Source organism: Cimex lectularius, unplaced genomic scaffold, assembly GCF_000648675.2.
Source record: "Cimex lectularius strain Harlan isolate CLEC.00 unplaced genomic scaffold, Clec_2.1 scaffold388, whole genome shotgun sequence".
Classification (NCBI taxonomy): domain Eukaryota; kingdom Metazoa; phylum Arthropoda; class Insecta; order Hemiptera; family Cimicidae; genus Cimex; species Cimex lectularius.
This window is the reverse complement of record NW_019394187.1, coordinates 171029-193863: the sequence shown is the minus strand read 5'-3', so window position 1 is coordinate 193863 and position 22835 is coordinate 171029. Positions and strand designations below refer to the sequence as shown.

Genomic DNA, 22835 nt, shown 5'->3' with positions numbered 1-22835 from the left:
AGTTTATAATTTTCTTGATGATAGTAACAGACGACATACAAATATCCGTTAAGAAAAAAATATTTGTATAATTGATTTGAAAAACAATTGTTTTTCATAATTTGAAATTAGTACTGCTATGCTCTCACGATGAAGAGAAAAACGCAGCAAAAGTACTAGGAATGCTGTTAGGTTCAATTAAGGACATCCAATCTTCTTTTTTCGCATAAAATATAATTGTGATAATACAGTATTTACAATATTTCGATTTTCTGTAACAATTTTGCCTGCAACTTGTAAGCTGAGCATTCATGCTTACCAGATTTGTTAGTGACATTTGAAAATCCAAAACTATGAGCACTATAGGTCATACTTTTCTTCTCATTGTCGGTTATGAAAGTGCGACGAGAAGACCCAATATCCCGTTTTGCCCTAAAGCCAATGAAGTGGAATTTGAAAACTGACAAACTTCATTAACATTATTATTGATGGCAGCTTCCTTCTTGGTTTTCAGCGAACTTTTTGTCCACGTGATGTAAAAGTCATTTTTACAAATATTTTTTTTCTTAATAAGGCAGCAGCCACAATGAGGGTTATATTTGCCTTGAATCTGTACTGGGTGGGCCCTGTGGGGGCGGCCCGATCGAGGACCCAGGCAGCACGGAGGGACACAGGGGGCATACGGACAGCATTCTCAAGGATTAGGTATTCAACATTCATAATTTTACTTTATCTCTCTTGAGTACCTTCTATTGACGATGTGCATGGGCTCTGTGACATCCACATCGCCCCCAGGTCTGGGGCTTGCATTGTCGCCCAGAAGTCCTCACACACACACACACCACGTCCAACCACACCACCCGCACCAAACCCGAGCGCCAGCCGCCCCGCCACAGGTCCCACTTCTTTATTTTACCCCTTAAGTCAGATTTCAACTTTTCTTTCGAATCCTGTCTCCTCTTCAGAAAATAACCTTTGATTTGTTGAAATAAACACCCAGGTAACACTGGTCACAGTAATTCGCTAAAACATAAATATTTCTCAGAATAAAGCGACATTATCGGCAAGCAAGACCACATGATCAATGTGTATTAGGATGTTAATAATAGCCACCAACCCTGAGACCCAAATCTAAAATCTTAGGCAAATACAGATTTTACCAATCAGTTCTGTTTCCCTTAAAAATTGAAATAATCTTGACATTGTTTTTTCCCCTGTAGTTTAGCAATTCGGGTAGAGAAGCAAGCACCCTTCTATATATCTTACACTATAACAGTGTGTGCTTGACTATGATTAAACTCCACATGTTAAGCACATAGGCGGAGGTTCGCGTGCCATCAAGTACCCATGAGTAATCCGCGTATGCCCTATCCTGAGTCTCGCAAGTACACATTCTTCTTTTCGTGACATTCTAGCTGAGGTGGTCCATAGTGCAATGTACGCTTTTATGGTTCTTAGCTTGTTTTCTCCAATATTAAGCCATTCTAGTTGCCATTTTTCTTTTGTTTTGGCCCTCACATGAGTAATAAAGTCTTCTTGCGGCACCTCACTTATTTGATGGCCGTCTCTCTGGGCACTTTTTGCCGCTTTGTCCGCCTCAACATTTCCGGATATCTTGTAGTGCCCTGGTATACACATGACAGTGACTTGTACATTTTTGCAGTAAAGGTCTTTTATGGCAGAGTGAATTTCATGTACGATGGGGTTCAGGCTAAAAATATATTTTAAAGCATATACTGCCGAAAGAGAATAAGTACAAAGGATCAGATGATTTCTTGTCAAAGCTGTTATGTTCAGGCATTTATTGATCGCTAGGAGTTCTACACTACATAAGTAGTCGTGAGAGTACGAAAGAATATTTCCTACTGCCTAACACGAATGCGGCAATCCCTTCTGCGCTCTTGGATCCATCTGTGTAAGCGAAGGTTGCATTTTTGAAATAGTTTTTGATTTTAGGAACTCTTGTTGATAGGTGTAAGGATAGGTGTTCACTTTTATGAATTTCTAGAATCTGAAACAAAATTTGTTCTGTAACGTTCAGGGAGGGAGTGACGAGACGCTTGAATGCTGTATTTTTGGGATCTATATTCCTAAAGATTGCAGGGTCAGGGATACTCGCACAGAATAGAGTTTTCGCTTCTGAGTAAGGAGAACTTCATTAGACAACATATTATCCCCGGGAAATAGATCTCTGAGTGGGTGCGATTTATTAGATATGATTTTTGCAAAGAACTTTAGATCCAGGAATGTGCGCCGATGTTTGAGAGGGGGTTCTGCTTCTGCGCTTAAGCTATCAGCTGGACTGGAACGAAAGGCACCGGTAGCAACTTTTTCTATAATTTTATTTGAGCTAATACAGAAAAGTAGCGCGCTTAACACACTTCCATGTGGGACACCGTTTTCTTGCACAAAGTTGTCTGACAGTATGTTACCACGCGAAAGGACCTATTGCTCAGAAAATTTGATAGGAATGCTGGCATGTGGCCATCAATCCCAAATCTTTTTAGTTTAACTAATATCAAATGTCTCCAGGTCTTGTCAAAAACGTTTTCGAGGTCATGAAATATCGCTAATAGTTGTTCTCCATTGTTAAACGCACTAAGGATTGCTGTTTCTAGTTGAACTAGGTTATCACAAGCTCTTCGACCTTTCCTAAATCCACTTTGCCAGGGGGGTAGCAAATTTTTGTATTCTAGAAACCATTGTAATCTGTTAGATACCACTTTTTCCATCAACTTACACATTGAACATGTTAAAGAAATTAATCTATAACTTTTAACGTCGTGTTCGGTCTTTGCCTTTTGAGTTTGGGGATCGCGATCGCATTTGACCGGAGTTCAGGGAAGATCTCATTCGTGAAGAGCTTGTTAATACTTTTTAAGATTATTTCACGGTCTTTGGCCTCAAATTCTTAATCAGATGTTATCGATCAGATTGAGATACAGATGTTATCGGGATCAGGCGCAGTGTCTTTTCTCGAGTTTAGGGCAATGTCAAATTCTGTTTGTGTGAAAAGAAGATTTAAAGGAAGGGGTGTATTTGAGTCTATTGGAATTGGTGTCCTCTCGGTTTTTATTTTAATAGCTCTAAAACTGGAAGTGTAATTTGATGTTGATGAAATTTCGTACTGATGTTGTCTAAGTTTGTTACAGATTTGTTTTGGATCTGTTACAAAGTCATTATTGATTTTAAGGCAAGATACTGGAGGGGAGATGCCGAGCCCTTTAATCTTTCCGATTGTGTTTCAAAAAATAGTTACTGGAGTGATAGAGTTAGTATTTTGAAGGAAATTATGCCATTACTGCTTTTTCCTTTCTTTGATTATGTATCGAGCTCGAATTTTTGCTGTGTTACAGCTTTCCGGGTTGTGATTTGATGGATGGCGTAGGAATTTGATTAAGGCTTTTTTACGATTTTTAACAGCTTCTTGACATTTTTTCGTTTAACTATAATTAATTTTTTATTAACTTTTATTAAGTTTAATTATAACACAATAATAAGTTATTACCGAGCAATGTAAAATGCTTCACTAAACAAGAAGAAAATTGATCTAACTAGAAATGTGCCATTTTTCCTGATAAATACTTACACCGATGCTATTAGGCTGGACATCGAACTATGATATGACACTTTTCACGAATGGAGACAGTGTTCCCGCCAATTCAAAAGTGACCCATGGTGCTGTCTAGAGATATCATTTATCCTGTAGCATCACACACCCGAATACTTTTTTTAAAATAATAATAATAATAATAATCCGGTTTTTGGAATTTTTCGACTTGTATCTCTATTTTTGTGGGTCTACGATTTGAGTAATCAATCTGATATAATTCTAGCCACAACAGTGTTTTAAGACTCTGGTGCTGGTGGATAATCCGGTTTTTCGGCATTAAGCAACACGTCAAAGACCAATTAATTTATTTTCTAAATATGTTAACACGACGATCAAAATGACTTTAAAGTATGTTATCGCCAAGTTGCCAAATTGACTTTTCCAGAGCATAATTCCGTGGTGCCGCCCGAGGGTGACGGAGCGGGTCAGGATAATCCGAAAAGTTCCGAACCCAAGGAAGAGGAACAACAACAACCGCCCAACAGCGTCCATTTGCCCCCGAGGCCGGATTCAAAAAGGCCGACTTCCCTAGCCAAGAGGAGAGAATCCGGTGACGTCCCTCCGGAACCGGAAGTGAGGATTAAAAGGCCACCATCACCGACAGCGGGGCCAAGTCACAAATCGGACTTCGGTAAGTCACAAATCTCGTGATTAAACGTTCTACATGGATTGGATATATTTCACTAACCTCCTATTTAAATACATTTAACATTTAATCTATTTCATTGATTATTTGTTCGTTTTGCCTTTCTTTCAGTACAAGAGTTGGAAAACCTGTCTGGAAATGCCGGCACTCGGCTCAGGCTGGAAAACGAAAAGCTAAAACGCGAAGTTTCCGAGCTTAAAAAGCTCGTCTCCGCCTCCGGGGCAATCGTAGGCACCGCCAACGAAATCGAAGGCCCCTCGAAGATCACCCAGCTCGAGGAAGAGCTTGCCCAAGCCAAAGAGACCATATCTAGTAAGTATAGTAGTAAGACGCTGAATAGTTCATTCTTTTTAGTTATCTGGGGAAAGGGCACGCACCAATCGAATCCAAGTTCGTTCAAGAGAAGATTGTTCTGTAAATATCACAAATATGTATCTTACTAGATGCATTTATTTCTTTATAACTTATAAATAAAACAAAAATTAAATAATTACGAAGAAGGCACTAACCGGATAAGTTATGATTGCATGTTCAGCAGGAATTGCGTTTTTCTTGTATGCTAGCAACTTTAAAACGCATTTTTGTAAATTGTAGTTAAAATGCTATAAAATTAAAATTTGCTATGTCTGACTGAAATGCGAGAAGTTCTATTGAATTTAGAATTTGAATCGGAAAAAGTAGCACAACTCTTAATTGATAAACAGCCTTTCAAAAAAATAATAATAATAATAATAATAATAAAGTTGTGTACGCTCAAGCAGCAAATTTAGCTTCACCCAATATGTCAATTTAATACAGCTAAGCAGCAAAATTGTCATATCTAAACCGCAAATTTAGCCACTCCCAATCAACAAATTTAGCCACATTCAATCAGCAAAATCGCCCGTACCTAAACAATAGTTTAGCTACACCGTACTAGTACATTTAATTACAGCCAATCTGCAAAATTTGGTGCCTCACCCAAGCAAATTAGGTCATAACTCACGACTAAAAGCAATAATCACACCCAATGAGTAAATTTGGTCACGACCAACCAGCAAGCATTGCCACATTCGAAATGAGTAGGCCATAAGAGTAGACTTTTCCTCAACCAATCATCAAATTTATCCACGGCCAACGTACAATTTTCGTCAAGACCAACCGTCAAACATAGACACGACCAACTAGCAACTTAATCCATGGCTAACGAGCAAATTTGATCACTGTTCACGACCAACTAGTAAATGTAATCACACCCGATGAGTAAATTTGGTCACGACCAACCAGCAAGCATTGCCACACTCGAGCAAAATAATGGGTATGCCATAGGAGGAGGCTTGCCCTCACCCAATCATCAAAATAATCCACGGCCAACGTGCAATTTTGATCAAGACCAACTACCACATAAATTCATGGCTACCAAGCAAATTTGATCATGCCCCTCGACCATCCAGCATATTTAGTCACGATCAATCAGAAAAAATGTGCCCGCTATAAGAGCAAACTTTCCCACCCCCAATCAACAAATTTGACCACTACGAACCAGAAAACTTGGCACACACAAACAACAAACTTAGTAATATAAACCGCAAATTCATCCACGCCCAACCAGCAAATTCATGTCCAAGCAGAGAAATTTGTCATAATCACTTAGTTTCATGGACTGTATCCTACAGGTATCCTAAAATTTATAAATACTACTACGATTTTTTGACGTAAATCGGCATCCAAAGTTAAATATCCTTTAAGGACAAATAATAGCACATATTTTTTTGGAAATTATTGTTTCTTATTAACTAACAGTAGTTCGAAACAACATCTGCGGGAAATATGTTTACTACAGCAATAAACTATTATAATTTCTAGATTATTTTCCTGAATTAAGACGGATTTTATGAGACCCACTGTTTCTAAACAACCCCATTACATGACAGTATCCATTAAAAGTACTTTTTGGGGCTCGCATTTGTTAAAAAAAATGATACCATTCGCAACGTGAAAATTAAAAATTCAGACTTGCTACGACGAGGGTTGGAAATACAACGCGTTATTAGGGCAATTCCGAAACACTGTGTCCGTTTTCTCTTCGGCCGTTATCAACAAATGTCACCAAGCCTCTCTTCTCGACCCCATTTGGTGAAAATGGTGTAAGTCCGGGTTAGCTTAAGCCGACGAAAACGACCGGATGGCCTTGCAGAACGTCTATATCCGCGGGTTAACCCCCCAACATCACATTAAATGATAAATTCCAAGTACTTTTCTCAAAATGCAATATTGAAACCCATTTATAGCCGTAAACGCAGACGGGGATGGTAATAACTGAAAACTTCCAGGACTTGTAAGATTTGTAACTGCTGTGCCTATGAGGTTTAATAGACCTCGAGGGTTTCGAGGAAGACCAGAAATAAACTGCTGATCCTTCTGATATATCTGGCCTAGCCGTTCTTTCCAAATCATCCCCTTCAGATCGATACTACTCTTACTCCTTTAAGTATTTCAACTTTATTATATTCGGAAAAACACTCTTCGGACAATCGTTAAATACCTTACAAACCCATTTTATCTGTGATGAAACCCTTGAATATAGGAGCCCAAACTGGATCTTCTAATGATAAGTTATCTTATTTTAAAGTTAAACAGTTGTCATTTGGGTTGTTTATCTTTAATCTATCATATCCCAGATTTGGTCAAAGTAAAGTTGATTTCTTTCAAAACACTTAAATCAAAATCTAATGTTACATTTCTGCAAGATTTTAGTATTTAATAACTTCTTAAACTGGCTGCTATTACTCACGTAAAACATAGTTATCTATTAAATTAACTAACCTATTAAGACTACAGGTATTGCACAACTTTACTTCCTTGGGGTGTGTACGTTCCAGTCTGTTGCCTTAGAAACTGTTGCCATTAATCCCGATCAACCCTTGATAATCACATAATAAGACGTTATAAGGGGTTGGAAGTCCCTAAGAGACTCATTCTGACCAGAATCATCTTTTCCCCTCCACTCGGTCATTAAACATTAGAAACATTTTCTCCTGATCGTTGTGAATTTTCTGCCTTCCCTCACTCACCACCTTTGCCGTTTTTACTACAGTTTGCATAGTACTTTATATATATNATATATATATATTACCATACTTTAACTATAACTTCATAAATGAGTATAATCCATGGTAAAGCGTTAACTGTTGCTCTCATTTTGTATATGCACGAAAAACATAATAAAAATAAAGAGATGTAAGAATAATGGATAACGAGACAATTTATTACAACATACAATGACCGCACGTTTTCGATGAGAGTGTGATGGGCGGACGACCGCAAAAACGTTTCGTCAGTGTGACTATCGTGTCTGCTTCCCGGATTCCGCTGAGTCTCGCTCCATGCACCGTCCCGTGGTTTCCGTAGACAGTCGCCTCTCCTGCGAAGAAGAGGGTCGGAGCCGCGTTCGTACCGATCTCCGGGAGAGGAGTGCTCAAATCTTTGAAGTGCTTCGGAAATGTGTCTTTGGTCATGTAGCTCTTCGCTCCCATGAAGAGGGGGTTGTAGCTCCAGGCAGACTTGACTACCGCCTTCGGCGCGGGAATGGAAACGTTTCCGGTTATATTTCTCATCAGACAAGTCAGCTGTTCAGTGACCTCCTGATCCGACGCCGATTCTAAATACGTGGCTTCTGTCCCGCCTATTTCGAGCATCAAAGTGTTTCCCGGGCAAGGAGCCTCTTCTATCATACCTAAAGAATGGATCCATTGGGTCCTATCCTTCATTTCTTCCGGCGACCAGGCAGGTCTGATGATGCCTTCTCCTTCCACCCAGAACGGCTGCTCGTACTGGAGAAACACTTTGTTGGCATGGCCGTACCCTATAGCTTCTATCGCCTGGCTTTTTTTCTTCGGTATCGGCGGTATCAACAATTGGGAGTGGTTTTCTTTCAAAACGCCTAATGAGACTGTAAGTATGATGTAATCGCCTGAAACGACTGTGCCATCCGTCAAAATGACTTGCGCCCTTGGATCTGTTCCCGTGTACCATCTGACCTTTTTAACGGGCTTGCCAAGCTTGAGAGCTTCTTTCGGTATGTTCGCCATTAACGGTTTAAGTATGCCGGAGAAACCTGACTTGACGCAAACATCGCCACCCACGATCTGGTGGATATGGTTCAGACTCCCAAGAGTGATGTCGCTCAAATCCGCGGCGAACTTCGACTTGAGATCGTTCGTCAGTCCTAAGATAACCCTTTGTGAATAATTCTGCTCATAACGTGTCAATTTTTTCATCTGGTCCATTATCGCCTTTTTGAAGAAATCCCAGAACGTGATGTTAATGTATTCGATCTGCTTTGAGGAGTACAAGAAGGCCTTTTGACTGATGTTGTCGAAGATCCTCTTGGCTTTTTCGTAAACAAAGCTGTCAATAGCTTTGCCATCGGAGGTGTAGAAAAAGCCGCGATTAGGTTCCCTCGGTTTAACAGGCTGCTTAATGAGCCCTTCCTGCGCAGCGATGTTAAATATAGGGTTGCCTATCGTGCTACCGTAAATCCACTGCGCTCCCAGGTCGATATAGCATCCGCCTAAATTGTCCGTGTGAATTCTCCCTCCCGGGCTGAAACGAAACAGTTTATTTACACATTACGAGCAAATTTGACTTATTACAACTGCTTACCGGCTCAAGCCATCGACGATCGTGATATCGGTCAGACCGCATTGCAGAAGCCTTTGCGCTGCAGACAGGCCGGCGACTCCGGCGCCGACTATGACGATTTTCGGCTGGTTTCCTATTTCACCAACATGACAGGAATCGAAAACGCCGCATGGAGGTTCGTTCCTCTTCACTTCATAAGTGCAGATGCTCTTCCGGACCTTGCTAGATGAAAATTTTCGCAGCACGCTGAAATACGTAGGCGATGATTATTCGTTGAATTAGTGCTAACAAAGAGGCTTTAGGCCTTGGGTCAACTCGTAACCGCCGTAAATGGCGAATACGCGTGAATATTGATGTTAACTTCATTCACCGCAGTGATGAACCACACTCCGGATGCGGGTGTTACCGGGATTTTAATTAATCAACCCTCCGGGCTTAATACGACATAATTTTTTCCTTACTCACCATTTTCTCTTCTTTTCTATTCGTAAAAGGTGGATTCGAATTCCATTTAAAAACATTTCACAAAAATTTACATTATTAAAGTTGTAATTGTTAGAAAAAAAAACAGCTGTGCAGGTGAAAACAATTCAAATTGAAGAACGTTTCTCTAACAAACAACGTCAGTGTTTCGTTTTGTACTTCAGTTTGTTATTAGCAATAAATTAGTTAATAATATAAAAAATACCAATGCTTTAACAAAGTCATATAATGTTGCTAGGCTTTAAATCTCCCAATACTTATAAGTTCTGTAGGCTTATAGCAACACTGGAGAAGAGTAACTGTGCACAGTTCATCTAATTGTTAATTGTAACCAAATAAATAAGTGTTTAATGTTGTATATTACATTTTTAAATTAATTTTTTATTCAAAGCGACTACAGTCCAATAATATTTAGTCCTTAAACAACTCTGTTCTAATGCTGAATTTCTTCTCCTGTTTGGTCACCTTACCTTGTCCGACAAAAACATTCTTTATAAACGTTCAAATCCTTTAAATTCATCTCTTTTAAAGATTCCTTACAATCCAGTCAATATTTCCCATATTTACACCTTCGTTAAAATCTCGTCACGTTCATTTTGATTTTGTCTTTATTTATAAACTAATAAATAATTGAAACGATTGTCCTTTAATACTTCCTCGCATAAATTTTCTTGTTCCTCTCCATAATCAAAGACTTTCTGACGTTTTCTTCATTCCTCATAATTATCATCTTCATTCCAGTATCGACCCTCCTAAAAAGAGTTCATATCCTTATTGAGAAGTTTATTTAGAAATCGTGAGATGCGGTCTGGTGTGATGTAGGTTTCAGAAAAACATTTTCTTTATCGTGCCAATGTTTCGATCTTTATTGAGATCATCTTCAGGGCCTGGGATTTACAAACATTGTTTACATATAACAATTACATTGTGGATGTGGAAAAGTGAATTTATACAATGCAAAATATATTTTTTTATATATTCAATCAAAGTATTTCTACTCACTCAAAGTGTTTGTCTTGTGTGTAATTGTGCCATTCTTGCGTGTCGTGTTGAGGGTGCCAGTGAGATTTTGCTATTTATTGAGAAGTTTCCGCAAATAGTAACTCATTTTTTTAAGATCATTAGATAATATCTTACACTAGCTATTCGAAATAATTTAATGTTTATTTATTTTTAATTATTGTTATAATAGAAAGTTGTAGTTTTATCATTGCTTACAGAATATAAGATTTTTTCTGATTGCTTATATATAAAGTGGAAGGTTTATGGGCCGACAAACAGCTGAGGTCATCGCCGGCCCTCCGCGTGTATTCCTTCTATTTCCTGTCTTTCTCGCGTATTTTATATTGAACTGCAGCCATTTGAGCATCTCAATCTGGTTAATGACTCTCTGCTTTTACTTGTATATTACGTCGTTATTTTAAAATGCTAGCCTCTTGTTAGTACCTCAGGTTGTCAATTTAAAAATAGATACACAACATACAATACATAACATATATATCGCTACAACATAGAAGTCTGGTCACTTTCACTCCCCCAGAGTACTTGATATTCCTCGGGGCGGGGTTAAACCCAATCCATTCGCGCTAATAACTTACTTTTACTCTCCAGACGTCACACATTCACCCTAGAGTACTCGATATTCCTCGGGGCGGGGTAGATAACCCCTTCCTTTCATGCTTAAATTACATTCATTCCAACAGAGTAAAATATAAACAACATACAATACTAACATAAAAGTCTGGTCACATTCACTCCCCCAGGGTACTCGATATTTTTCGGGGCGGGGCCGAACCCACTCCATTCGCGCTAACTTACTTTTACTCCCCAGACATCACACACTCACCCCAGAGTACTCGATATTCCTCGGGGCGGGGTAAATAACCCCCCGCAAATAAATTACATTCATCCTAGTGTATTAACATAAACATCACACAAACACGACACCAAAACTTCAGACACAACACAAGCACAGCACAAACACACATAAACTATATACATTTGAAAATCCCTATAGCCCTGAGGTACCGGTACAGCGATTTGTGCCCGCTGCCGTGCCCCAAGACTACGCACAGGTCCGATGATATTCCAAAATAATGCCTATAAACGTCGAGCCTTCTACAATTGAAAAGGTGCTCGACTGTTACGCTATCCTTGCATAATGGGCACCTTTGCGGTCGCTTTCCTGCTAGAAGGTGCCCGGGCGTAATTCTTGTATGACCTATGCGTAGTCTTGTCAGTATGACCTTTTCCCTTTTTGACCCATTTTCCGTGAACCAGGGACCGACGTCTTTCTTTACCTGCCACAGTTTGGCAGGGTTATTCCTATTGCTTATAATACATAATAAATTAATTCCTATGTTTATTTTTATACTTTATAAGTAGGTCTTTAATTAAGAGTTTTTGTTTAGCATTTTTTCAATTGGGCAATTAAATCTCTCACCTCATTTTCTTTTTTATCTATTTCTTCTTTATTGTATAATTTAAAAATACATGTATGTACAAATGTACATTTTAAATTTGTGTTTTTTCATTTGGAAAAATTTGTATTTCTAATTGCAAAATGTCTTGTATGTTTTTAGGAGAACATTTGCCCATTTAAAAGAATTGATTAATTAAAATTAAACAACTAGACACATTTTTTCTTCGAGAAAATTTATATTCAAATGTACTCACAGTTTACAGTTTAATATTTAATAGTTTTTATTGTGACAATTCCGCTCATTCTCTCAGTTACATATTTCACCATTACAAATTCTCATTGTCTCTTTTTTATAAAAGGGGTACAAAAAAATGGCAAAGAAATTAATTGCAGCTTTTATTTTTACGACAAAACAAATTAATCTATGAATTATCTGACTTTTTTTTACATTGTTTTGCTTCATTTTTACAGCCTTGAAGACAGACAGAAAAAAGCTGAAAGCTGAGAAGTTCGATCTGCTGAATCAGATGAAGCAGCTGTATGCTACTCTCGAGGACAAGGAGAAGGAGCTGAGAGATTTCATTCGAACCTTTGAACAGGTATTCAAGCAGGTATTTACATTTAAGACATACTGTTTTGCACATGTTCATCATGTACACCGCTCATCTGCACTAATACCACATACATAAGTATCAGCCATTAAATGTCATTGTGTATTTTCTAGTTACAAAAAATGCTATTGTAGATCTTTGTTTCAGCGAATGCGAGAGAGCGAGGAGAGCCTGACACAAGAGCGTGCAGAAAGAGAAAGAGAGAGATGGAGTTTACTGCGCCATGCAAGAGACGAGGCAGAAAGAAGTTTGAATCTAGCTGCCCAGCTAGATCTAAAGCAGAGGGAACTGTTAGATGTGAGTTATAAATTTATTCAATTAGGCTTGACGTTCTTTGGAAAAAGTTTTGTAAAAAAATTTTAATATAAATTACATACAATATTTTGACAAAAAAAACGAACACTGTGGAATTGCGTGTGGTTGTTTATGTTATGTGTATACAGTGTGCAAGTACACTTTGCCCGGGGGTCACTGATGATGGAAGATCACCAGAAAACGGTTTACCACGAAGGGACCTCCCAAGCAGAGACCATTACAATGTGAGTAAATATGCAAAAAAACCAAAAACTTTTGTCTGGTGTCGCCTTGCCCAGTATTTTGCCCGTTTGTTGTATTTTTGTTTTTCCTATTTAATCCACAGTTTTGATTTTACAGTCTTATTACAAATTTGAAAAGTGGTTTAGTTTATGACAAATTGCACTTGTGTTCCACCCGCTGATGAAAATGGAAGATTAATTTTTGTTTGTTTTTCCTTCTTGGTCAAACCGCCATCATCAGTGTTCCATTGTTGGTTGAGTGTGCAGTTTTATTTTTAATGTAGAGTTATTTGTTTAAAATTAGCTTAGTTGTAGTTTTTACGTAAAATTTCTTTAATGGAATGCTAATAATTGTTAGATGTGTAGTTTTTTTAGAAAGTCCTGTGAAAGTTATAATTTTAGCAGCTCCACTCTTTAAAATATAATTTTTTTTCACAATTATATTAAAAGAAAAAATTAATTTTATATTAAAATTTTGTTAGTCTTTTTTTTAAACTTATTCTTAATTACTGTTGAGGAGTGTAATATATGGAACACATTTATAAATTTTTTTTTTTAATTGCCTAGTTGTTTATGCAAACCTGTAAATATTTCCTGGTATAACAACCGTTCAAATGAACTAATTAACATTTAAACCAGAGATTTAGAAATTTAATTCAATGTTAGGTCAAAAATTCTTTTATGATTAATATAGTGCTAGCGTTTTGTTATTTAAAGGTAATTAAAATTAATATTGAATGTATTTATTATCAGCCAGACTTTGTACTTGCATTCTCTTCTGGCACTTTGCACTTATGCTGTTAATTATTGATTTATTCACTGTCACATTCTGTTTTGTATTAGACATATCCAGTTCTGCTTTTAGTGAAACGTTACGTTATTTATAGGCGAGGCGGCAGTTGTCATCAGGCGGGTGTCTGTCTGATCAAGAGAGTATCAGTGCCGGTTGGCGAGGAGTCAATGGAGGACCAGGGGACAGGACATCAGGAAGCGTCGATTCCGGGCTGCGCGGTTCCTCTGACCGTCAGTCGACAACGAATCTCAGCGATTCGACAACCGATGGTGAAGTCCCTTCTTTTATAATTCACCTTTTCTTATTTTCCTGTAAATTCATAAAAATGTATAAATGGTACATTTATATGTGGATATTTAATTTTCCAATTTGCATTTTATTAACTGTTCAATACAATTATAGTTTAATTATTGATTTTTTAATTTACAATTTTGTTATTCTCATAATCAAAATTTTTTTCTGCCTTTAACCAACTCATGTCATTATTTTTTCATTTGATTCTAGTAGTAAATCAACTCTTAAGCTCTTTTCATTTGGTTTTATTTTTATAAAATGTTTAGCAATAGTTTGCACATAATCAAGCTTATAAGTATACTAATTTTAGCAATTTATAAAGCATTTTTCTCATTTCTTTTGACACTTCTCAACATCTTTTGCTTTCACTTCTTACATCACCATCCACCAGCACAGTTTTATTTTCGTTTTCAATTTGTTTAACTTAATTTTGATTCAATGTGCAATTCTCAATCTGAACAGTTACTATAAATAATAATTTGTTTATGTACAATAGGTATCTCAGAGTCAGTACAGGTATTAACAAAAAGCAAAGGGATGTAGTGAAGTTTATCGCATTTGCCTGTAGTTTTGAAAATATTTTATAAAAAGAAATTCACAGATTTACTACAGTACAATAAGATGATAGAATTTGAAGATAAAATATTTTAATTGGTAATGGAATAATGTTTAAAAATAAATAAAAAACTTTCTTCTTCAAGTAATGTCTACCATTTCATTTTTCATGTTCAGTGCTCAGTTAGATAACTTGACGAATAGTTTCAAAGAGGAAAATTGGATATTTTGTAAATGCGTCTTTTCTCTCTTTTTCTTCCTATGCCACTTGTAATGGATGTTTTTGTTATATTTCATACAAAAAGAGAAACCAGGTTGTCTGATATTCCACCAAAAATAAAACCCACATCCGTAAATGTTTCAAAATAATCTTCTAATTTTATTCAGATGTCTATAAATAAATTATGGGTTCAATTCTTGTAATTCTCACTTTTTGCCTAAACAAATATTTGATTTATTGATTTATATAAGCTCCAGTCCAGGGTCACAACCTCGATCTTATCTGTCCTGTCACTGAAGTTAGGCTCCAGGGGCTGTCAACAGCTGGGTCATTTCAGCCCCAAAGCGCATGCTGTTTTAACTTAGGCACTCTCAAATTCATTCATAAATGTTTTCCTATTTGCATACCATTCACTCAACCCGGGTGGAGCAGAACCCAGTATTACTCAACCTTTACACATAATTTGGATACTCTCCAAAGCCCTCTCACACTAAACCATCACGCATATAAATACATTCCCTTTTAATATTTACAAAACAAGATAATTATCAATAGTAGATGCAATAAAACAGCCCTATTTTCTCCAAAAATCAGAATAGGGGACCCAAATACTCACTGTCATACTTAAACAAAGTCTCGTATTGGGTGACATTCCTACCACCCTTCCTAGCATCCTACATGCTCACTATATGGACCAAAGAATGGACCTTTCAATTAAATGGGATGCATTAAGTTACCTTTTCCTACATGCCGAACATATACACTGGCTTTGGCCCAAAAGTAAGTGTCCTTGTATCAACCTCACATAGGCTATTCTCAATTGGGTGAGGATTATCTCTTTTCTACAGTTCAGATCTTCCTAACTATATTTATTTATATCAATACCAACAACAACCAGCAAAAGAAGACATTAATAAATAATAAAATAAAATATGAACAAGATTTGTTTAGCATCGTCACTAGCTGGACTGAAGTGGATGAGTGGTTAGCGTATCTGACTCATATTTGCCAGGCTAGCAGTTCTGGGTGCGAATCCTGTCATAGCCCATGTCTTTTTAATTAATAATAATATAAAGTATTAAATATTAAGTTAGAAAAATGGTTTAACCTTTCAACCGTGACACCATTTTTTGAGGGTCATTGGACGTTAAGCCCTCCGTACGACAAGAATTACTTTACATAAATCAGCAAAAAAATATAAATTGTAATTTATTTCTGGACATCTTGATATTATTACAAATAGTATATATGATTTTTTTCATAGACAGGTATGACAGTAAGCCATTATAGTGTTAGTATAATATTATTTATATTGAGTCTTTAGAAAAAAAAAACTTTTAATTTACATCATTGCTGATTTCCCCCTCAACTTCGTATGTTATATCAGAGAATCATAATCAAAATTTTCTAAAAATCTAGGTGTTAAGAAAAAATTGAATTGTAGAAATAGAAAGAAAAAATTAAGAAAATTAGACGAGTATATGAAAAAATGTTTTAGGAACACCTACTATCACAATAGAAGGTATTCATGTGGACTATGATTCAGTGTCTCTAGTTTCATCACTTACAACTCCACACATGTACAAATGTGAGTTGGTTGTGATGCAACAACAATTCTGTTTTATTAAAATTACTTACACCCTTTGTACAAGTGATATTGTTTTGATTTGTTTTAATTTTGTTTATTTTGCATTTTTATTATTGCAACATCACACATTGAAATTCATTTTTAGTACGATTCAAGAAACGGTTTTTTTTGTTTTTTTTCAAGACCGTGTCAGCTGAAAATATTTAGATGCAGAAGTTTTGTTACATAGATATTTTTTGTATATTATTTGCAAAATTATATTATTTATATTTGTAATCTATTTATACACCTAGCATGAATGTACAAAAAACAAACGCATGAATTTAAACTGCATGTAATATTATTTTTTAAAAATTAATTGACACCAAATTGTTATAATTTTAATGCACCTATTGAAAAGAGCTGACCTTAAATTTGTTTTTAGATTAGAAATTATATTGAACTTCAAGTCAAATTAGAAATGTATAAATAGTTCATTAAATTTATTTAAAAAAATTATTTAAATCTTAAATAGTCCATTTTTTTACATTGTCTTTATATACATTTTGACTGCATATGAATGGGCTAATTATTTGAAAATATATATTTAATTAATGTTTTTCTTTAATTGTTTTAATTTTTTTATTGTTTTTTGTTTTGTTTAGTAACAACTCCAAAAGAGAGCAGTAGCCCATCCCTTTCGCCTCTCAACGCTCATTCATTTTCAAGGTCTTTGGACAATTCTACTCTGTCAAGGTATCATTGAAATTAAACAATTTAAAACTAAAATGTCCTTATTCGTTGATGCACCAGGTCTGTTGAACAACTCAGCTCTCCTCAGCTGGAGGTCGAGCCTTTACGTAGAGGCAAGTTGAGAGGTAGTGGTGGTAGCACGCCATCAAGTGCCACGACGGCAAGAACTGGCGGAAGCACTTGGGGCAGCATCAGTCGAGTATTTGCCAGGAGTAGGCACAAGAAACATCCAAACCCTAATAACCAAGAAGGTATTTTGAAAAAGTGATCCATTTAATAAATGGATTGTTGATGTTTTTTCTGCTTCAGCACCACTTCCGGAAACACCAAGTGAATCCTGCAACCGTAGCTGGTCGCCTTTGACCGAAGAAGGCTACGCCGAAAAGCTAAGACTGCTCCGAGAGGCCAGCGCCATTCCAATGGAAAGGTGGAGAGCACCTACAGTACTCGCTTGGCTTGAAATAGCTTTAGGGATGCCACAGTATGGTCCGAAATGCACACAAAATATTAAATCCGGAAAGGTATAAAGAAAAACTATAATTTATTAATAATTAAAGATATTAATATTGATTTTATTGAACAGGTATTGCTTGAATTAAGTGATGGAGAGTTGGAAATAGGACTAGGTGTACAGCATCCCATGCACAGAAAGAAATTAAGACTTGCTATTGAGGAGCATAGAAATCCCGGTATGATGAGGTATCCATGCATCGGACAGTTAGGTCATACATGGGTATCTAGTGAATGGCTTCCAGATTTAGGTCTACCACAGGTAAATAGATTTTAAAAATTCACTTCTTTCACTCAAATTTATTCAATTTGTGTTTACAGTATTCTGAGAATTTCGCTACTAACTTAGTCGATGCAAGAATGCTCGATCATCTTAGTAAAAAGGAACTTGAAAAATTTCTAGGCGTAACAAGAAAATTTCACCAGGCGTCAATCGTACACGGCATACATCTTTTACGTATGATGAAATATGACAGACAGGTACATTTAAAGTTATATAAGTACTGAACTTTTTACATCATTGTCACCTTATCTCCAGGCACTTGCTGTCCGAAGGCATCAATGCGAAAATGTAGATGCTGATCCTCTCGTTTGGACCAACCAAAGGTTTATTAGATGGGCTAGGAACATAGATCTTGGCGAATATGCTGATAATTTAAAAGGTAAGGATGTTCAAATATCTTTTCTTCTTATTTCTTTTGCAGAAGTCTGATCCCAACCAAAAGAACTCGATGTTATTATACTTTGCAAAGTGAGCTCCTCCTCCTCTCTTGGCCTATCAGAAGAGTCGTTCAGATTCATCCTGAATCTGACGGCATTATGAGAGTAGTCACTGTAAGCCTCCGAGCTGGCACCTACGCGTGTCCATTGCGCACTCTCTTTTCCCTTCCTCCCACTGAACAATTTCCTTCCCTACCTCCTTTATGTAAATATTGTATATATCACTTAGATGAACGTTTTAATTTATTAAATTCACTATTTTTCGTCGTCCGCTTGACCAATTAATATCTTTCAATTAATTAAGGTTTTTAGTTGAGATAAAAGTCAGTGTCACTAGCGAGATTCGAACCCACGACCTTCAGGTTGATACGCTGCTACTCTACCACTTGAGCTATCGTGACTTCCGGAAATCTGACTTTTTCGTCTCAACTAAAAACCTTAATTAATTGAAAGGTTTTAATTTATTCCCCTCCATTTCATATCCTCATGGCTTTCCATTCCTTTGTATTCTTGATTTTTCATTTAAAAAAATTTCTAAAAATTGGTGAGCAGGACGTTTAGGCCAAGAAACATTTTCTTTTGTAATCAATAAGTCCTTTCGGAATCTTGTTCATTTTCTTCCCTAATCCCAATTTGCCCATCATGTCCCCTTTTTCTTACCTTTTTTAGTTGTGTTATGGTTAAAGCCTAAGCACCACTCTTCTCACATTTCTCTCAAATTAGTTCAAAACTGTGTAAAACCGGTCTTTTGTCCTTTATCTGGACCAACTGTGGGATTTTACAATTGGGAGAAGGTGGACTCAGGTCGAAACTCTATCATCACCCTATCGTCTGCTCGCAGTGATGCCTCGGGGAATCCACTCAACACATATTATAAATACAAGCATTACCTATTATAAATAAATAATTACCTGTTAAAACTATTATATATAATTATTTTATAATTATCTTGTAGGATATTAAGTAAAATATTGATTTTATTATCCTGGGAATCATGAAACTTTTTGTTGTCATGGTGCGGTTGTTAATTTGTGGCATGTGTAACTTGTATATAATATTTAATTTTAGTAAATTGTCCAACTTGATTAAAATGTACTTAATCTTCTATTTAGCTTCAATCAGTGCAGTAGAACGTAAAAAAAAATCTTTTAACCATTCTTAATTTTATTGATTTTACTCATATATCTTTTTATCTAGATTCGGGCGTTCATGGAGCACTGGTCGTACTGGAGCCATCGCTCAATGGTGACACAATGGCGACTGCGCTTGGAATCCCGCCATCGCGAAATATGATCAGGAGACACCTTGCAGCTGAACTCGAAGCTCTTGTTCTTCCTGCCAGGTAAATATGAATAGTTGTTCTTGTAGACACACTAACGACAACATTTTGAACTTTGCGGTGGTGGAGTTTGGTGAAAATTTTTTTGCATAAGTTTGTGAACTTTTGTTTTGCCAGTTTTCTTGAACTCTAACTACACATTTTTTTTTTTCTTTTTATGCTCAATATATACAGATTTTCACGATCTGTTTAACTCAACTCTGTTATTACAGTTTGGTATTGATTTTGATTTTCCACATAAATTGTTTAGATAAAAATTCCAATCTTTGTATTCTGATTGTAAGGGGAAAAATTGTTTAAAAAAAAAAAGAGATATCATGGAACTAATAACTACAAATATTCACTTTACATACAGTATTCAACTTCAATATGAGATTCAGCATGCTCACGAAGGAAATCGATATTAATATTCTGTTTTATGGAATTGCAGACACGAGCTTCTTGCCAATCTTTGAGCCTCAAGGTAGATAGCAGATTAGCCATTTTTTTTTTGTTAGCTATCTCACCAACACAAACACTGACCAACTAAATGAAACACATTTTATATAAAAATCATATCATTGATATGTTCAACAATGATTTGCGGGAAAAAAATTAAAAATAAAATTAATTTTCATGTTTATAATATTCATAAATTTTTGATGTGGTCTACTACTTTTTACGATTACACTTTAAAGTAATTAATTTTTTGGACAAAAATCTAAAACGATTTGTTTTTTCTTTTTATTTTAAATGTTAGGTAATTTTTTTCATATTAAATAGTAAAAGAATCATTGTGCTCTCTAACTGTTTAGATCTGTCTATATGGTTGTTATATGGCTAATAAAGTAAGGTAGTTTAAATTCCTTGGAAACTGTCCAAAAGTGTCCTCGTAGATATGTATAATATATATTTATTGTAACCCTGCCAAAAATAAAAGGAAAAAACTTAATCAAGCCGATGACTCCTTTCCAAGTTGTTTGCTTTTATCAATTAGAGAGAGAAAAAATTAAAGTTAAAAATGTAATTAATGTGCATATTTAATATTATAATATATGAAACGTTTTTAAAATATAGCAACCATATAACAATTTTTAGGAGGCTGTATGTCTTTCTCTAATAAAATAAATGTTCATGTAGTGATAGCTTATTTGTATATATTCCAGAATATGATTTGTAAATAAGAAGTTTTTAAAAAAGTATATGTACAGGATCTTATGTAGATAGGTTGTGGAATACTTCTGTCTATTTTTATGAAAACACAATATTATCATTTTTATACAAAAAAAGTATAATTAGCATTATTTTCTGATATTTTCTATTTGTACAATTATATTTGCATTTTTTTATGTGCCAGAAAGAACGGTAATCAAAATTAATTTGATTAATAACTAAATTAGGTCAGGATATATTTTTTAATGATAGTATGCAACTGAAGTTAATCATTGGAACTCAAACTAAATTAGGTCTTCCAATTTTCAGACTTCGAAACATTTGTCACTGGCATGTTTTTCATTGATAATTTTCTTAATTTTTATCATTTACATAAATTTAAAAATAGCTTGGATAGCTTTTTAATTGTTCTATTGATTTTTCTATTTTAAATATGCCGTTCATTTCTATTTAAAAAAAAGAAAAAATACCTATGAATAACAGAGCATATGATCACAACACATTCATTTTTAAATTTATTATATACCTTATCGATTATTTATAATATTTAAGAACACACTTAAAAATTCTTACCTCCTCAAAAAAAGATTAAAGAGATTTGGCTGAGAATAAACACAATAAAATTCTTACATTCTATTATTCGGTTGCAAAATAAGTCCATAGCATTTTTTAATGGTGAATTCAATGAAAATTTCCAGCATTTGTAATTAAATTTAATCATCACTACACATGCCATGCAATTGGCATGGTTTTTGTGCAATGAACTCCTCAAAGTGTTTTTGACAATCCTCAAGAAATGTCAAAGTTTTTCTCATTAATAGAGTTTTGCAGAGCCTGAAATTAGTAAAAATAGGAAGGGGCAATATCAGACAAATACAGTGAGTGGGGTAACTCAACCCAGCCAAGCTACATCAATTTCTGGTGCATCGGTAAAGACATCAGTAGGGGATGAGCGTCATCCTCCCCTTGTTATTAGCCAATACAGGCCATTTTTGTTCAATTGCAGATTTTAACCTTTCTGTGTGCAGTTTAGAGTAAAATTAATGATTTGGTTGGGCAGAAGAAGCTAATAATAAAACTAATAAAACACCAATTTCCAATCTTACAAAATGCTCAACATTATCTTCTTAGGAAGTAATCCGTCTTTTATTTGCGGGATTTTTCCCAGGACTTTCCTCTGATCTTGTAAAAGACCCACTTTTATACCTATTTATCAAACTTTTAAAAGATGGGTCATTGAGTTTTAGGAGGGAATCACATTCCAATAAAATCCTCTCAGGCAACATGTGAGGAATTCATTTATCACTCTGACAAACATATTCAACATTCTCAGATGTGGTGAAACGTTTCTATGAGATCTGTTAAGAGTCTCTGCACTGTCTCACATCATTTAGTGTGGGTAATGTGGATCAAAAGCTTGAATTTGGTCATCATCAATCATCAGTGGTTGAATACCAGCCAGAGCACATTGCATCTTCTAAATTCAAATTTCTGTTTCTGAACCAGACAAACCATTTACGAACATAATACATAAATATAATACATTTTTCTAGCAGTATAAGCTATGTTTTCCCTTGCGGTAATAAAAAAAAAACCCAATAAATGACAAAAATGCACTATTTTCCTCCATTTTAAATTAGCAAAACACCTTGTAAAAAAGACAAGATCTCAAATAGATTAAAAAAACCTCAACTTTCAGAATGTGTAAAGCAATAACACGTAAATAACAATTGCTTCAAAAACACAAGAGGAATAAAATCTAATTATTGAAAAAGTTTATGGACTTATTTCAGAAGCCCCAATAAAAAATTAGTGTGTCAAAAGTTAAATGTTTACATTTGTTTTACTCAATTCCTCTTCAAATAAAAATAAGACAGTTATAAAACATCTAAATTACTTCCGCATGTAAAGCTTTGACAGAAAAAGTTAAACTATCAAAAGAATATCATTCGACTGTTGAAATGAGTAATAACATCTATTTATTTTCATATTTGACCACGTTTGCTTGTTATAAAATCT

The 22835-nt window shown here is 35.5% G+C and overlaps 2 protein-coding genes across 13 annotated transcripts in view; one reads left to right on the top strand and one right to left on the bottom strand.

Annotated features, from left to right (window-relative positions):
• LOC106669296 (kazrin) overlaps positions 1-22835 on the top strand; it is an 87664-nt gene that overhangs the window by 61413 nt on the left and 3416 nt on the right. For 5 of the 12 annotated variants that reach the window (XM_024230042.1, XM_024230047.1, XM_024230045.1 and 2 more), the window contains exons 4-16: positions 3957-4223; positions 4350-4550; positions 12238-12377; positions 12525-12674; positions 12821-12916; positions 13801-13975; positions 17008-17098; positions 17156-17346; positions 17405-17616; positions 17679-17867; positions 17927-18085; positions 18144-18267; positions 19523-19667. In XM_024230042.1, the coding sequence (XP_024085810.1) occupies positions 3957-4223; positions 4350-4550; positions 12238-12377; positions 12525-12674; positions 12821-12916; positions 13801-13975; positions 17008-17098; positions 17156-17346; positions 17405-17616; positions 17679-17867; positions 17927-18085; positions 18144-18267; positions 19523-19667 (2140 nt within the window). Of the gene's footprint in view, positions 1-3956; positions 4224-4349; positions 4551-12237; positions 12378-12524; positions 12675-12820; positions 12917-13800; positions 13976-17007; positions 17099-17155; positions 17347-17404; positions 17617-17678; positions 17868-17926; positions 18086-18143; positions 18268-19522; positions 19668-20094; positions 20653-22835 lie in introns of those variants that run through there. The other 7 variants (XM_024230051.1, XM_024230044.1, XM_024230052.1 and 4 more) reach the window with 7 other exon arrangements.
• LOC106669297 (peroxisomal N(1)-acetyl-spermine/spermidine oxidase-like) lies at positions 7459-9441 on the bottom strand. Its single transcript, XM_014398668.1, has 3 exons — positions 9327-9441; positions 8883-9107; positions 7459-8822 (listed from the first exon to the last, which is right to left on the bottom strand). Exons 1-3 carry the CDS (start codon positions 9380-9382, stop codon positions 7487-7489), a joined length of 1617 nt encoding a protein of 538 aa, XP_014254154.1. The 5' UTR covers positions 9383-9441; the 3' UTR covers positions 7459-7486.